The sequence below is a fragment of the Xenopus laevis genome, chromosome 2L (assembly GCF_017654675.1).
Source record: "Xenopus laevis strain J_2021 chromosome 2L, Xenopus_laevis_v10.1, whole genome shotgun sequence".
NCBI lineage: Eukaryota > Metazoa > Chordata > Amphibia > Anura > Pipidae > Xenopus > Xenopus laevis.
The window spans coordinates 141590385-141608463 of record NC_054373.1 but is presented as its reverse complement, the minus strand read 5'-3'; the positions used below and the strand labels follow the sequence as shown (position 1 = coordinate 141608463).

Here is an 18079-nt window from a genome sequence, read left to right as displayed (position 1 = left end):
ATGCAGGGTGCTTCACTGAGAATGATAGGCAAAGCAGTCAGATCAGTCAGATCAGTAGGAGAATTACACACTCCCAGGTACTCTTTCAGCAAAACACAAAATAAATTATATTCAAACACAAGCTAACAGTCACTCAGACCAGGCAGTGTTAAAAGAAACCATATTACTTATCCCTCCTATAACCATAAATAGCACAATAATGTAGGGAGTGCCACAAACCTACTCTTGGATTTAAAGACTGATAACTAAGAAAATAAATAGCTGCATCAATGACTACATTTCATTTTACCTCTTTCCAGTCATAGAATTTTATTTGTGCATCAGAAAATGTCACATGATCAGTGACCCTTAAATCATATTTTTTTAATCTATTTCTTTTATTGAGTAATTGAATCATCAAACTGCTGTGTTGTGAAAAAAGCCTTAGCCAAACGGCAATGTTCACACCTTTTCAAAAAGAGGAAAGGTGAAAAGGAGAAAGAATACAAAATGACTTTCATTATATAAAGAAAGAAATTCATTTACCTAGAATGTTTTCATGTCTCAGCAAAACTGTATTGTAGATTTCAGTCTCTCGAAACCATGATTGCTCATCTCGGGAAGAAAAGATTTTCACAGCCACGTTTTCTCCCTGCCATGTGCCTCTCCACACCTCTCCATATCGACCTTTGCCTAACAAGTAGAGATGAGTTAATATGGCCTTATGTGTATATCTATATATTAGTGACATTTTGTGAATTATGTTTCTTATCAGAATTTTAAAACTTTGAATATGAATTATACAGTATACAGTACACATACAGTGCAATTGTAGATTCAATATTATAATAGAAATTAACCTCAAAAAGCAATAAACTTAGCATCTAGCCAAATATTTATAGTGGGTCTTAGCTTCCATAAATAATTTTTTTGAATAACAGTAGAATATAAAAGCATAGTTTATTGGGCACACAGAACATATGTTGTCTGAATATTTAAACTTAGACACTTAAAGCTTGCCACGCTTGTACCAAAATCGTTTTCATATAATTTTCTTTGTTCCAGGGATACCGATCCGTTTATTGATTGTCGGGTTTGAAAATGTTATTTGGAGGTGCACCATGCCAGCCCTTGCATGCTGCATTGGCAGATGAGGAAGTAAAGAGGGGCCTCAACTTCTCTTGACTTTCCTGCTCTTCTGCTTGGTGGCTTCAGTGTATGCAACAATAGAAAGGTGGCCATACCATATGTGGCCCCCTTATACAGTAATCATCCATTCTACCTGCGGGTCGATCATTCATCTTCCTTACAGGATTGGCACCTTAAGTGGGCAGACATTTAAACTATCCTGATTTAAACAAACCAGTAGTTACCTGGTTTGGCCCCCTCCGTACAGTTTCCTGTCACCATATGCCATTCCTCAAGGTTTCCCAGTTTCTCTGTCGAATTTAATGTGTATATGTGCAATAAGCATGTGCAGTGAGGCAGTTATGGTGGCAGCACGAGACACTATGCAAATATGACACGTGCCAATGTCCCCCCTGACTTAAGCCTCCCCTGGGTTGACATCTAAGTGGGAGCTGATATATTTCTTACTAGTGATGTGTGGGCCGGCCTGAAACCTGCTGGTCTGGTCAAGATTTGCAGAGGATTTGTGGGTTGCGAGTTCAAGCTGAGCTTTCCCTTCTGCTCTTCCAGCCTGTGACCTTACTCTGCCCAGCTTCTGCCCCAGGCAGCCTCTATTTATCTGCCCACCCTGCCCCCTTGGTGATGTCAGAGTTGGGGCAGGGCAGGGCAGGCACGGGCCTATAAATAGAGGTGCTTTTCTGGGTCAGGTGCGGGTTGGCAGAAGGCAGTTTAGGATAGGGTGCAGGTCGACTTTTACTTACTGCTTACATCAGATAAAAATAGCACAGTAACCATAGTTGTTTTAGAAACACAACAGAATCCCATGAGTCAGAAGTGGCCCTCTAAAGGATTATGGCCCTCTGTAGGTCTCTATAAACTTCTCTATAGGGCATCATCACCAGGTCTGGACTGGGAGTCAAAAAGCCTTGGCATTCCAAGCCCACAGAAGTCCAAACAGCCCCCGCACCAGCCCACTAAATAGTGATTTTTCATGGCATTTTACAGCAGTCCATGCAGTCCAATCCACAGATTGCCAGTCCAGGCCCTCTAATATTCTGCACTCAAAGTAGCAGCATGGAATAAAATCATCCCACAATGTCAAAAGTCATTTTGAACAAAGAAAATATCAAGCCTAATTCTGAAATTACCAGTACTCAGTGGTTTATTTAGCATATTTAGCATTTCGTAAAACTTACCTACACATTCCACCAGTGTAATTTGGCGAGCTACAGTTCTCTGCACAAGGAACGGAAGTCCTGAGCCGCTGCCAGTTGTGCAATACTCATCCAGAAATTCCTGCCAGAAATAACTTTTCAGTTGTTTTCTTAGAGAGCAAGCTTAGCATATCTAATAACCTTAAGTATCTGTTTATTCCATATTTCTATTAACACTAACAAACTTTACTCAGTTTAACATGAAGACATAACATAATAGCATTTTAAAGCATGTTGTTTATGCTTATTAAAGCCCACAATTTTAGCTCATTATGAAGATATTCCCATGAATTCCTTGCTAGCAGGCCATACTCTGTAACTGCATTACATAAAGGGGAATAAAGGAACCAATAATATTTCCCACATAATTTATTAAAAATCACTAAGGAATTCCATTACTAAAAAAAGCATAAGGCAGCAGGCTTTGTGCTTTTGTACAGTTTATGGAAAGCCAAGGGCACAGATTCACTAAAGGGCGAAGTGGCCGTCCCTAGCGACAATTTGCCAGAAATCCAATCACCAATTTACTAACAGGCGTAGAGGACCATTCAATAGCGAAAGAGAACGTCGATTGCGCACGTTCGCACCCTATAGCCAAGTTCACTAAAATGCGAATTTTACCGAACGTTACTTCTTTCCCTAGAGTTTCCTTCGCCAGCTTAGACCTGGTGAACTGATAAGATGAAGTTACATCCTCCTCAATCTTATGTCAGTCGCATCATATCCTTTATGCTGGAAATTCATAAAAGTTCTAAGAAAACGCTGGCGTCTTTTTCTTTTTTAAAGCAGGATTGCCTTCAAAAGTCCTAACCTAGCATTTGCACCAACATCTCCATACGACCTATACTGTATTTACCCGCCCTATTCAAATTGACCTACTGTAAGTGTAAGAGTACTAACGAAGTTTCGATAGGCAGAAATGAACGCTAGAAATGAACAAGTAAATGCTCGCACTGCCGAAGTAACTCTAGCGAAAAGTCACCAGCCTTCAGCTGCCAAATTAGCGTAGTGGTAACGAATTTGGCGTGGCAAAGTGGCGCGAAGTGTTGTGAATCATTCGCTGCCGTCAACTTGCCTTTAGTAAATTTTCCCCATGGTGTCTGCTAGTATCAAGACAATTGAGGATGCAAAATTTGTAATGATCAACAAATTTTAAAGAAGAACTAAACCCCCACCCCCTACTCTCCATTGGCTCCCCTCCCTGCTTTCTCCATCTATAGTAACTTATTTGAAAAAAGTGTCCCTGGCATTAACGTTGGCATGTTAATGCAGTGTAGTGCACCGGAGCTTATGGGCGCCATTTTCAGTATTTTCGGATTCCTTGTGTAAGTCAGTGCTGACTATGAGCTTTTTCGCACATGTGCAGTTGAGGCCAGTCTGGTATTCGTGACGCAGGAAAACGAGTGGATCCAAACATGGCACCCATGAGCTCTGCTGTGCTACTCTGCATGAATATGCCAACATTAATGCCAGGGACACTTTTTTCAAGTAAGGTGCTTTGGAGGGAGAAAGCAGTGGAGGGGGCAATGGAGGGAAGGGGATGGGGGTTTTCGCTTAACAGGGGTTTAGTTCTCCTTTAATGTTTGTTATTACTGTTTCATTGGAGGAACTATTAAAATGTATGTAACATTAGTGTTGCAGATATTTGTAGACCTTGTGATTTTAAAATAGATTTCTCTAATATGCAAGATTCTGGCGTCAAATGTGAAAAGCCTATGAAACCAAGGTTAATAAAGAATATAAGGTTGAGCACCATTTTTTCAATATAAGCACATAGCCATTTGAGCTATGAGATACATTATTGCTGTCAGTGTAAATTATCTAAAAACCAGTTGCACTGGGGTGTTTATCATATTGTAATTAAGCAATATGGGTAATTTGGGCATTTTGAATAATGTGAGAAACTGCAGCAGGGACATATCACTACTGTTATAGGTTTGTTATGCCCTTGCATGTGTTTGTATCCCATGCATCATAACTTCCCTAAGGCTAAACTAAATTTTTTTCATTTTTCCCATGGGAACATAATTAACCTTAAATGTACTCACCCCCACTGTGCTGTCACCAACAACTGAAGCTTTAAGCAAATCTGCATCGTCAAAGTCATTGGGCCTTGCCAACAGTCTGTTTCTTCTGTGTACTTTTACTTTCCAAGTCCAGGCTATGACAAGGAACACGATGACAACAAAGATGACTGAGGGGAGGACTGTCACTAGAAGTAGTGTACCCACTGAGTGTTTGGGATCTAGTTCCAGTACTTTGTCTGTTGAACATAAATCATTTTTGTTTTAGCAAGATTGCAATACCGACTAAACAATCTATTTGGATTTTGCCAAAGCATTTGATACTGTGCCCCACAAACCTCTGCTTTCTAAACTAAGGTCTGTTGGGCTTAATGAAGTCGTTGGCACATGGATAGGAAACTGGCTACAGGATCGGGTACAGAGGGTGGTTGTTAATGGTACATTCTCTACTTGGAGTAAGGTTCTTAGTGGGGTCCCCGAGGGCTCAGTATTGGGTCCAATTTTATTTAACTTGTTCATTAATGACTTACGGGAGGGTGTTGTAAGTAATGTATCAGTGTTTGCAGATGACACAAAACTATCCAGCCCAATTAATTCCATCCAGGATGTGGCATCCTTGCAACATGATCTTGACAAACTGGCAATCTGGGCAGCTAAGTGGCAAATGAGATTCAATGTTGATAAATGTAAAGTCATGCACCTGGGATGTAAAAATATCCAAGCCACTTATACCCTTAATGGGACTGCACTAGGCAAATCCATTATGGAAAAGGACCTTGGAGTCCTTGTAGATGATAAACTTGGCTGTAGCAAGCAATGCCAGTCGGCAGCATCAAGGGCAAATAGGGTCTTGAGCTGTATTAAAAGGGGCATAGAGTCAAGGGAGGAGGGGGTCATTCTTCCACTGTATAGAGCACTTGTAAGGCCCCATCTAGAATATGCCGTACAGTTTTGCTCTCCATCACACAAACAGGACATTATTGTATTAGAGAGGGTACAGAGAAGGGCAACTAAGCTGGTAAAAGGTATGGGAAATCTTAGCTATGAGGAAAGACTGGCCAAATTGGGGATGTTCACGCTGGAGAAAAGGCGCTTAAGGGGTGATATGATAACTATATATAAATACATAAGAGGATCATATAATAATCTCTCTAATGCTTTATTTACCAGTAGGTCTTTCCAGCTGACACAAGGTCACCCATTCCGATTAGAAGAAAAGAGGTTCTGCCTAAATATTAGGAAGGGTTTTTTTACAGTGAAAGCTGTGAAGATGTGGAATTCTCTCCCTGAATCAGTTGTACAGGCTGATACATTAGATAGCTTTAAGAAGGGGTTGGATGGCTTTTTAGCAAGTGAGGGAATACAGGGTTATGGGAGATAGTTCATAGTACAAGTTGATCCAGGGACTAGTCCGATTGTTTGTGGAGTCAGGAAGGATTTTTTTCCCCCCTTTTTTTCCCCTCTGAGGCAAATTGGAGAGGCTTCAGATGGTTTTTTTTTGCCTTCCTCTGGATCAACTAGCAGGCAGATTAAAAAACTAAAAAAAAAACAAAAAGGTTGAACTTGATGGACATGTGTCTTTTTTCAACCTTACTTACTATGTTACTATGTTACTATCTTACAGGTGCTTCTGTATGATGGCGTAGCAATTTGTGAGCATAAATGTGTCGCCACGGTAGGAAATGTGCATTACTTGGTCTTTTTTTTTATTGTTTTAAGCAATTTTGGCTAGATCTGCCATTACAATTTACTTATACCTAATTAGCCTTGGAGGGCTTCCAAAACCACCTTTATATTAGCAGTTAGTTAGAAGTCATTCTGTAGGCCATACTTTCATGTGGCTGTAGCACTCCAAGCCCATCTTTTTAATGGTGGAGTCTTTAAAAATTGCCTTTGGTGTTGGAGATCTCTCACCTATAAAGTACTACAGTCTGGGGGGATCAGCTTGTTAGAACAATATTGGTCAGGAGACACTTTTCCTAAGATACTGCAATTTGTAACAAGGTACCAGCCTCTACATATGACCGGAGGTATAGACTGGTTGCTGGTCTGGTGGCTATTGTGAAGCCTCAGGATCACAGGGTTTAAATACCATGTACTCTATACCGTACAATCTCTTACCATGTATATTAGTTGGCCACATCTCTCCCACCCAAACTGCATCATTTCTACTGCATATACCCCATCTGTTCGCCAGTACTATCACATTTTCCTAAAACAAATAGCAGCTTTCACCTGGTGGCCATTTTCCCTCTTACACATCATCAGCGACATTTACATCTACAAACAACACATGTGCACTGTAAAGTTCATGCAATCAAGAATTTAGTCTTACTCAGGCAGAGCTTACTTTGATTAAGTTCTGTTCAGATTGAGCAATAAAATGGTTAGGCTGAGTTCAGGAGAAATGATTAGGATCAAAATAGGAGCAGGCAGCTAGAGCAGAATCTATATGGGAACCAGCAATGTCATCTCTTTATTGGGTGCTAGACTGGAGGGAGTGTTTATTAATCTGAGCTAAAAAAAAACTGAGCATGCCCAGTAGCCAACAGTCAAAGCAAATTCCTGAGCGAGGGAGCAGAGTGAGTTAGAGGAGAAGAAGGAATTCCAAGTGATTAAGTAGGATGAATAAACTTTGAACAACCAGTGGCAGGTATTTAAAGATTTTTAAATATGTTTTTCACTGATTACACTTTTTGATGGGCTTTACATGTGCTTTAATATGGATAGTGAAACCATGGAAACAGCAAACAGCTTCCCAGCTTTATGGGAAGCAAAGACTAGACAAGTGTACTGGTGTTTACGTCAGCGAGAACTAAATCGCAAAAACTCATGTGGTAAAACTCTGTAGTGTCAAACTGTGACATTCTAAGGCATCCAACCAGGTAGACATTGATCCTAACTACTCATCCAACCATCTGGGGATTAAGGGTAAGGTCACATTGGGAGATTCGGGGAGATTTAATCGTCCGGCGACTAATCGCCTCATCTTTGGGGCAACTAATCTCCCCAAACTGCTTCCCCTGTCTTCCGCCTGCTAGAATGAAAAATCAGCTTTGTTTTCGGAAGTCGCCCGAAGTTGCCTCACGAGGAAACTTTGGGCGACTTCGCGAGTGCCATGCCGCAGGCGACTTTGCTTCCTAGCAGGCGGAAGACAGGGGGAAGCAGTTTGGTGAGATAAGTCGCCCCAAAGAAGAGGCGATTAGTCGTCGGGCAACTAAATCTCCCGAATCTCCCAGTGTGACCTTACCCTAAGGCCAAACATAAACACTGGAGCAGAATGACAGGTGTTCACAGGAAATGTTAACTTGATAATGAGACATAAAAGAGAAAGAATTCCAAATAAATTGTGCAATAAATTGTTAAAAAAAAGCTTTATCCAGCAAAATGTAGTTATGGGATCACTTTTCTGGAAACCCTTTATCCAGAAAGCTCTAAATTACAGAAAGGCCATCTTTCATAGAGCCTATTATAAGAAAATCATTTTGTACTCAATCCCAACTAAGGTGCATACGTCCAAATTGATGGCAAAACAATCCTACTGGGTTTATTTAATGTTTAGATGTTTAAAGGAGAAGGAAAGTCGTTTACCACTTGGGGGTGCCAAATGTTAGGCACCCCCAAGTGAATGTATTTACTTACCTGAAACCTGTCAGCTCCTTTCAGCAGAAAACTGCACGGGCTCAGGGTTATTCCTGCGAGCACTAGGGATCAGTCCTATTCCGGCTTCTTCTTGCTTCAAATTTCCCAGGGGAAACACATGCGCAGTAGAATGAAATAGCTGACTGTATCGTTAAAGTTCGGCTTTTCGCTCTACTGCGCATGCACAGCCACGCGAAGAAAGAAGAGGCCGGAAGAGGATCGCTCCACGGTGTTCGCTGGAATAACCCTGGGTCGGTGCAGTTTTCTGCTGATAGGAGCACCAGCCCGGGGTTTCAGGTAAGTAAATACAATCACTTGGGGTGGCCTAACATTTGGCACCCCCAAGTGGTAAACAACTTTCCTTCTCCTTTACGGTATACTGATCCAGATTACAAAAAGATGCCTTATCAGGAAAACCCCAGGTCCTGAGCATTCTGAATAATAGATCCCATTACATTACATTAATGTACATGCTACTTACAACAATCCAGTGAGATTAAACATGTATCACTCTTCCTCACGCTCACAGTCTGACTTGTTGGGGAATTTAGTACTGTCACAGTTCAGCACTGTGTTTTACCACATGGGTGTTTTGTGATGCAGTATTCACTCATGTAAACACCAATACACAGTGGGGCAAATTCACTAAGATTCGTAGTTGCGCCAGGCGTAACTTCGCCACACTTCGCCAGGCATAGTTTCGTCAGCGCTCCGCAAATTCACTAAAATCCGAAGTTGCGCTCAGGGGTAGCGTGAGATTGCGAAGTTGCGCTAGCGTTGATTCGCTAAGCAAAGTAACGCTAGCGATGGTTAATTTGCATACGGCGCCAAATTCAAATTTCAATGGAGGAATACGTAGAATCACTACAAATGCCTGGGAAACCTTCAAAACATCAAATAAAAATTTTTTTTTGCCCTACACATGTGCCCACTGTATAGTTAAGTTGCCATGAGTTAGGAAATGTAGGGGGAAGGAGGGGAGCCCCAAAAAACATTTTCGATCTTTTTCGGCCTATCACCCATAATATAGAAAAACGCCAGCGTTTTTTGGGACTTCGAAAAAATTTGAACTTTTTTTGAAGCAATCCCTATCTACTCTATTGCGCTTCGCCTGGTCTGAGGTGGCGAAGGAAGTCTAGCGTAAAAGGTAGCGTTCAGTACAATGCGTGCGTTAGTGAATTTGCGTAGTTACATCCGTTGCGCAAATTCGCCAGGCGTAAGGGTGCAAAGTAACACTAGCGAATTTACGCCAGCATTCGTTAGTGAATTTGCGAAGTAACGAAAATGACCAACGCTAGCATATTGACGCTAGCGTTAGGCGCTTCGATGCATAGTGAATTTGCCCCAGTGTGTTTATTGAGTCTTTTATACACACTACACACCTGAAGCAAACATTGCACTATAGAGGTACCACATTACCTTCACCATAAGCATAGATGTTTACAATACAGCAAATGCATCATAAAACTAATACAATTAATGAATAACTAATGTAACAGGTATCATGGAACCTTCAACATTTTTATTTCATAATGTTTCTGTATTTTTTCAGGATACTTTACCTTTGTCTTTGTTGCAAAAGTCCGACTCACAGCAAAATTCAATTAGATTTTTCATTTTGGAAGAGCAACGCTCATTTATGCTGTTATTGTAACATCCCTTTGTGATGACAATGCCTTCAGATTCAGTCAAATAACTTTCAGTCACATAGCATACCCTTCCAACACAAGTTTCCCCAGAGCAGCTAGTATCATTACAAACACAAGTCCAATATTTGGTCCCTGCAGAGAAAGCACAATTGGTTTTATATATACATGAATTATGAGGCACACATCTCAAAATCGGTACTGTATATAGGTCAGGATTACATGCAGTGTTTCCTTTGTATAGTGTCAGAAAGTCATAAATATTCTAAAAAAACGCTGGCGTTTTTTCTTATTTTAAAGCATATTTTTAAACTAGTATAGATTTTTGTGTTAACAATTTTTTCCTAACCATTTGAAGGGCATGCCACATTTGTTTTAGGGTGGGCTCATGTCTAGGGCATTAGAGGATCTCTCTCGTCTTTATTTTGCTTCCTTGGACATTTGTAATAATAAGTGGCCATTTCAAGCATTTGCACCATCTCTAATACATACATCTATACAACATATATGTACCCGCCCTATTCAAACTGACCTAAGAGTAAGAGTACTAACAAAGTTTCTCTAGGCAGAACGTTAGCAAAAGTATGCTATAAAATGCTCGCGCTGACAAATTAACACTAGCGAAGCTTTGCCAGCATTCGGCTGCTGAGACGCAGCTTTGCATTTTAGCGAATTAGCGTAGCAGTAACAAATTTGTTCCTGACTAAGTGGTACGAAGTGTGGCGGATTGTTCGCTGGCGAAAATTCGCCCTTTAGTGAATTTGCCCCAATGTGTGCAAGACGGCCCGAGCCCTCCTGACAGTCAGCCTTCGAGCTGGCCCTCAAATCACTTTTAACACACACATCCCATTTAGTTTTTAGCTCCCCTTTAATGTTTCAGTTTACTTTACTTGCAATGTAATGTTTATATTTTTCTGTAAATGTTCACAGTTTTTATGGTCATGGGGTTATATTTTATTCACTTCCCCTATTCTAAGAAGTTCCTGGGTAACTGTGAAACTGTTCCTTGATGCAGACTTCCTTAGGTCACATTCTGACCTGAAAAATGCCTTGCACAGATTCACTGCTATAGATGGGTTTCATTAAGGTTTAACTAAAAGATAACAACTATCAACAGGAAAAGTAACCTGATCTTGCAGCACAATGTTCCCAGGCCTTGCTGGATTATAGCTCCTAACACGTTCATGGGTTGAGTTTAAATAGTAAAGTGTCTGTGTTTTATTAGTACCAGAGCGCAGAGCTCCTGTGTTCAACTTTGACCTGGGTGAACAACAACAAGGTTAGAAGCAGTGCAGCACCACGCACACCCTATGGAAGAGAAGAGACGCCTGGTGCATAAGGGTAGAGGCTCGGCCACCTCACAACAGGATACAGATCAGCAACATCCGATGGCACACAGGACTACAGGAATTCTTCCAAAAATTCTTTATTTACGGATTGCAAATCCGTAAATAAAGAATTTTTGGAAGAATTCCTGTAGTCCTGTGTGCCATCGGATGTTGCTGATCTGAACAACAACAAGGTCCACATAAAACTTGGGGGCTGCTAAGGAAGTGGGCTACAGTGGGAAGAGAAATTTAGAACAAACCTTTTTGTTCTGAAGAAGCCTGCTGATCATTGTCCCCAGGGCCTACAAAGACAGACAATATGGCTTAGCAAGTGAAATGCAATAATATTGACCACACATATATATCTCTTACTTCATAAAGTCATGCTTGCACTCTGTTTTAAATCTATTTAGGGAATAATGAACCCTACATAGTAAAATATGAACATAATGGTCACCAAGGTGTGCATGAGCATATATGGGCAGATATGTTATTGTAGTGATCATAGTTCTATGCAAAATCATACAACTGCCAGGAAGACAGAGCCAAGTAGGAGGCACTAGTATTGCATCCAAGACAGAGGCAGGCCCTAGGCAACCTGGCCATCTAACTTGCTACCCCCCATGTGTGCGCGCACATAGGCATTGACATTGTGGGGGAGGTGCATGTGGTGAGAAGCTGGGAACAAGTGGCAATGGGTGCACAGACTAGGGGTAAGCAGAAGACTTTTAAAGAAGTACCTGCCCAGTGCCCCCCCCCCCATTGCTGCTCCCTATGCAGCTGCCTACTTTTAGTTCAGCCCCTGGTTTAAGACAATACTACTTGGCTTGAAACCCTGACTGAACCTTGCTGTCCTTTCCCCTGCCAGCCTGCATGGCCTATTGTTTCCCCAGCAATCATGCCCCTGCTTTCAAATGCATCTAAGGTACATGTCTTGCCTGCCTTCTCCGGCAATCATGCCCCAAAAAAATAAGGAAGGACTACAAATTTTGCTCTGACCTCATTGATTGCTCTGTAGGTCTACAGATTATATGAAACATTTTCCCCCATTATGTTGCACATACCTAGTTTATAATAGACTTGTTGATAAGAAGACCATGAGATTATCCTGGATAATCATATGTATGTATAACTTATACAAGCTACAAAGATATGCAGCACTGTACAATCTTACAATATACAAAAGTACACACAGGGAGGACATGTATTATAATAATAATAAATAAATACATATAAATGCAGAAATGTTCTTATACTCCAAAAATAGATTCAGAGAGTGTTCCTTCCTATATTTCTTGGAAACATCTGTATAGTTGTATATGAATTGAAAATCAACATAAATGATCAAGAGAAGGCCTACAATAATGCATCAATATCAGTACTGTACACTGCTTGCATTTAAAGTTGGAGTCATTCTACTCTGCAGGCTTGTACATATAAAGTTATTTTCACTTACCAGTGGCCGAGGTCACAATTACAAGAGAAATTATCCAGATATGTTCTTGTATCATCATCTCTGAAAAAAGTATGAATTCTTTTGGCAGCAAATTTTCATGAAGAAATGTGAAGTTTTCCTGTGCAGAAAAGACATATGATTAATTACACATTTGTGGGAAAAAGCAAATCTTTATGAGTTTATTATTGTTAACTCTCTTAAACAAACCATTTATCTGAACTGTCATTTTAAGAACCTAAATGGTCATACAGGATAAAACTTTATTTTTAGGCATACATTATCATTTTATAACTTTACTAAAAGGAAAGAGAAAAACTGCTAAATAATCAGCAGATTCTGCCATCAAGAATAAACTGCCAATAGAAACTGTTTCATGGCAGTTGCATTTAAAGTAGAAGTATCAACTGATAAAATGTATACGAGCTGGTTAATATACTGTTGACCAACTTAGCTGTATGATTTATAGTATGTATGATTTATAGTATCATATATAAGTTATACAAGCCAGATTTACATATTGTTGACAAACTGAGCTGTATGCTTTATAGTAGATAAGGTATACAAGCCAGTTAATATACTGTTGACCAACTGAGCTGTATGATTTATAGTATTATCTATGGGGCACATTTACTTAGTTCGAGTGAAGGAATAGAATAAAAAAAACTTTGAATTTCGAATGTTCTTTTTGGCTACTTCAACCATCGAATTGGCTACTTCGACCTTCGACTACAACTTCGACTTTGAATCGAACTAAAAATCTTTGAATATTCGACCATTCGATAGTCGAAGTACTGTCTCTTTAAAAATAACTTCGACCCGCTACTTCTAGACCTAAAACCTACCGAGGTGCAATGTTAGCCTATGGGGAAGGTCCCCATAGGCTTTCCTATGTTTTTTTGGTTGTAGAATAATCGTTCTATCGATGTATTAAAATCCTTCGAACTGTTCGATTCGAAGGATTTAATCGTTCGATCAAACTAATTGCGGTAAATCCTTCGATTTCGATATTCGAAGTCGAAGGATTTACCTTCTGCAGTCGAATATCGAGGGTTAATTAACCCTCGATATTCGACCCTATGTAAATCTGCCCCTAAGTGTGGTAAAGACATGGGAATAATGAATTCATAGATTGTCAAGAGAATTGGTGATAATTCTTCACAGCAGTGGCGGAACTACCGGGGGAGCAGGGGGTGCGAGCGGACCAGGGCCCGCACCCCCTCAGGGCCCCCCGGCAGTCCGCTCGCCACTGGAATCCAAAGTATGGAGGGGGGCGGCTGTGCGTCACGCACCAGGGCTCCGCCCCCCTCTAGTTACGGCACTGCTTCACAGTATGTTAATTTTTAGTTTGTTTTTATTGAGAGCTTGAAGGTTTGGAGAGAAGGGAATTACAGAAATATTTATAAAGTGTAGTTGGATATGGGAATGAGGTATGTGTGTGTCTTGTCTGATTGCTTTAGACAGATAGACGCATATAGATGCATGGTCTTTGTTTCAAATCACATTAAGATGATGCCAAATCATACTTGTATCTAAGATTGCCCCAGTGGAGCTTACAGTCGAAGGTCCCTATCACATTCACACACTATGTACAGTTTTATCAGGAGCCAATAAACCCGTCTGTATGTTTTTGTGTGTGGGAGGGAACAGGAGTACCCAGAAAAAAACCCACTTGGACATGGGTAGAACATACAAAGGACTTTCTGTAATGACAATTTGTTATATTCCCTTTGCAGGGGGCATGACCATGAAATCACTGGGGCGGGTCAGTGACATTGCAGGCGGGGTGTACCACGTGGTCGTGGCTATGATGTAGCAATCAGCGATTAGCTGATCGCCATGTCAATCAGGGGAGATACTTTTTTGCAAACATAGCAGACTGTCTTGACCCGGGTAGCCCTTATGGGCTGTCCAGGTCAAATCTGGACAGGTGGCAACCCTACTTAGCACAGTTTATATTTGATGCACAGTTTATATTTGATGCACAGTTTTTTTCTAACAGTATGTGCCACTTGATTATTTGATAATCCTATACAGAAAAACTGCTATTTTAAAGTAATTAAGTCTGCCTCCACAGAATTGTATGAGGCACGCATACTTGCTGTGCTTCATCAGCCAATAAGTGGACATAGGTGTGTCTTTATTCCCAAACTTCCTGTTATATTTGGAATCTGCATTATTTCCTGTCAGGTGATTAGTGATTGAGAACACAGAGAATCACACAATGGTGACTCAAGTTAAAAGAGCTATAAGGCTCAGTTACAACCACAATGCAGTTGCATTAAAAAGGCCACAGCCTTTGTGAGAACTGATTCCATTTGTTAAAGGTGCTTGTGTCCAAAGCCGTTGTTTACATTTGCCTTTCGCAATTGCATATACACTAGTGGGCACATTTATTATGCTTTGTAAAAAACCAGTGGGATAGTACACCACACATTGCAAGGCTTTGCCGTGTAAAAAAAGTTCTTACGTGTTTTTTTCTTAAAGTGGCTTCCGCTGGAAGCAATGTAAAATAACAGTGGCAATTCGCATGCCATACAATTACACACACCTTGATAAATTCACCATTAATTTTACACAGCCTAATAAATATGCCCCTGATACACTGACAGAAACTTTTAACCATATTTGAGTACTGCTTAAAGGGGTTGTTCACCTTTGAGTTAACTATTAGTATGATGTAGAGAGAGATATTCTGAGACAATTTCCAATTGGTTTTTGATTCTATTATTTATGGTTTTTGAGTTATTTAGATTTTTATTCAGAAGCTCTATAGTTTGCAATTTCAGCAATCTGAATAGGAGAGGCCTGAATAGAAAGACAAGCATTTTTCTTTAATAAGTACGGCTCTGCAGCCATTATTATTAACAACTATTTATAAAGCGCCAACATATTCCACAGCACTGCTCTATAGAAGGTTCTGTACATAAAACATGCAGATTATATACACATTGACTTACGGTATGGAGATTCCAGAGCATTCTGGTTTGGCATTAAACAATAGAAGCTATATCTCATACTGAATTAATGTCTGTTAGAATTCCTAAAGGATACAGCCTGTGTTTTATTTGAAACTAGCAAATGTGTTGACTCCCAAAAACAATGCTTCAGGCTTGTCTCAGCCCTTTTTTGGATGAGACCATAAAGGCAATAATGGCAATTGCTTCTTTGTGTCATTTCCATAAGGGACCAATGCAGAGGGTGTTGCCAGGTCTTTAAAACCATCAAGAGATCTCCTGTCTAGCTCCAGCCTTAATGGACCCTTTCTCAATGAATATCAAGTCTAAATATGCTTTTCATTGTTGTATGTTCCAGGACAGCCTGTATGTAGAAAATATCTGCTGTTGAATGGATGAAACAGATATATTTGTTTGCATGTAGTTTGACATTTTAATTGTTCCTATAATTTTATTTATTAAGTGACCACTGAAAAAATCAGTTACACTTTTGTGCTCTCCACATTGGTAGTTAATGAATGTATAGCCATTGCCAGATAAACATACAGACGTAGACATGATCCTCACTCGTGAGGAACGCCATGGGAAATGTATAAAAGCATTCCTTGGCAATGAACAATGAAGATAAGGGATATTATACAACTGGGAGTAATTCTTGCTCAGTGAATCATTCTGCAATGTTAAGAGCACAGTACAGGTATGGGACCTGTTATCCAGAATGCTTGAGATCTAGCGTTTTCCAGATAAATGATCTTTCTGTAATTTGGATTACCATACCTTACCTACCTTGCTATAAAAAAAGTAAACATTAAATAAACTGGTACTGTTTTATTATGAAATTTAAATTTTTTGCTTACAATGGAAATTATGGGATATAACGAGTTTCTGGATAAGGGATCCAATACCTCTACATATTTTTGACACATTTTATTTATACAGTTCTATGGTTTGATCATGTTAATAGCTTTATATACAGGTTCACCCTTGTGTATGTGTGACGAAATGATCAGATGAAGGAGGACAATACACATATGAAATGTCACTTGTTTTCATATAATCAGGACCTGCCCACCATATTGCTGCAGTATAATATACTAAATATTATTATATAGAAAAACCAAATACATAAAGTTTCTGAGCATAATCCTTCTTGCAAAACCCAAAAAGACTTCATGGCTGGCTGAATATTATTGCACTGCAGATGTTATTATTATTATTATTATTGTTATAAATAATAATAATAATAATAATAATAATATATATTTTTAGAGGGCCAGCATATTTCACAGTGCTGTAAAATAAATGTGTTTATACAAAAAACATATATGTACAATTACATATATAGAACATACAGAATTACATACATTGCAATCAGTAACCGATACAAAAGGTAAAGAAGGCCCTGTGCAAAAGAGCTTACAATCTAAAATGTGGAAGGGATTGAGACACAAGTTGTGGGCAAGATCAGAAGTAAGCAGGTGGGAGATTTAGCATACAGTATTTCACTTGGTAGCTAAACAGAATGAGGGTAGGCTTCTCTAATAAGTGTGTTTTAAGAAATCTTTTGAAAGCAGAAAGGTTGGGAGAAAGTCAGACCAAGGGAGAGAATTCCAGAGGAGGGGTGCAATCCTTGCAAAGTCTTGAATGCGAGCATGTGAGGAGATAATGAGAGAAAAGTTGAGGAGCAGATCAGTAGAGGAGCATAGTAAGCAATTGAGTGAGTATGTAGAGATGCTTTCAGAGATGTAGGGAGGGGCACAGTTATGAACTGCTTTGAATATCAGGGTCATTAGTTTACATTTTATTGTGAAAGGTAGCAAAAGCCAGTGCAGGGATTGGCATAGTGGCAAGGCAGAGGAGGAGCAGTTGCTGAGGTGTATAAGCCTGGCAGCAGTCTTCATTATGGACTGGAAAGGTATCTGGAGGGGAAGGCCAGTTAATAGAGAGTTACCGTAGTCTAGACATGATATGATGAGAAAAGTGAATTTTGGCAGCATCTTGGGTGATAAATGATCGTATTTTGGATATGTTTCTAAGGTGAAAGTGACATGATTTAATAATTGACTGGATATGAGGAGTGAAGGACAGAGCAGAATCTAGGATAACCCCAAGGCAAAGGGCCTGGAAGACGGGGTGATGGTGAATTTGTTAACTATGATTATGATAGATATTTCTGGGAGGTTACAGGTGTTAGTTGTAGGAAAGAGAACAATTTCCGTTTTAGAGAGGTTTAATGTAAGGTAGCATCATGACATCCAAGTAGAGATAGCAGACAGGCAAAAAGAGACCCGAGTTGAATCTCAGTAAATCCCAGTTCCCAGTACTTTTCATATGCAAAAGGGACTCAGGGCCCTGGATTGCCAAGGGTTAATTGCTATTTAAAGAGACAGTAACCAAATTAGGGTTATATGGCTTTGGGCACACAGGCTGTTGTCAGTCTGCGTAATTTTGCAGACTGAGAGAAGCAGATCTGCTCAGTGCCCCTGCTCCATTGATTTTAATTTGATCAGCCTGTGTGTGGTCAGCCCAAATACTCAGGCTGAAAACAGCCACTGACAACAGCCTGTGTGTCCATAGCCTTAACAATTTATTTGTGGTGCAATTTAAGGGAGTAAGCAAAAGCCTGATGAAAGCAGATTGGCTGATTCTCAGTCTGTGATTATATGCTGGCCAAGAATATGATGATCCTCAGGCATCAGCTCAATTAT

General features: G+C 40.0%; 1 protein-coding gene across 1 annotated transcript in view; it reads right to left on the bottom strand.

Annotated features, from left to right (window-relative positions):
• The window catches only part of acvrl1.L (activin A receptor type 1 L homeolog), a 46337-nt gene that overhangs the window by 17980 nt on the left and 10278 nt on the right, over positions 1-18079 (bottom strand). The window contains exons 2-7 of the mRNA XM_018247346.2: positions 12418-12535; positions 11222-11263; positions 9550-9768; positions 4370-4584; positions 2304-2403; positions 526-672 (exon numbers count right to left, since the gene is read on the bottom strand). Of these exons, the coding sequence (XP_018102835.1) occupies positions 526-672; positions 2304-2403; positions 4370-4584; positions 9550-9768; positions 11222-11263; positions 12418-12475 (781 nt within the window). The 5' untranslated portion in view covers positions 12476-12535. The remainder of the gene's footprint in view (positions 1-525; positions 673-2303; positions 2404-4369; positions 4585-9549; positions 9769-11221; positions 11264-12417; positions 12536-18079) is intronic.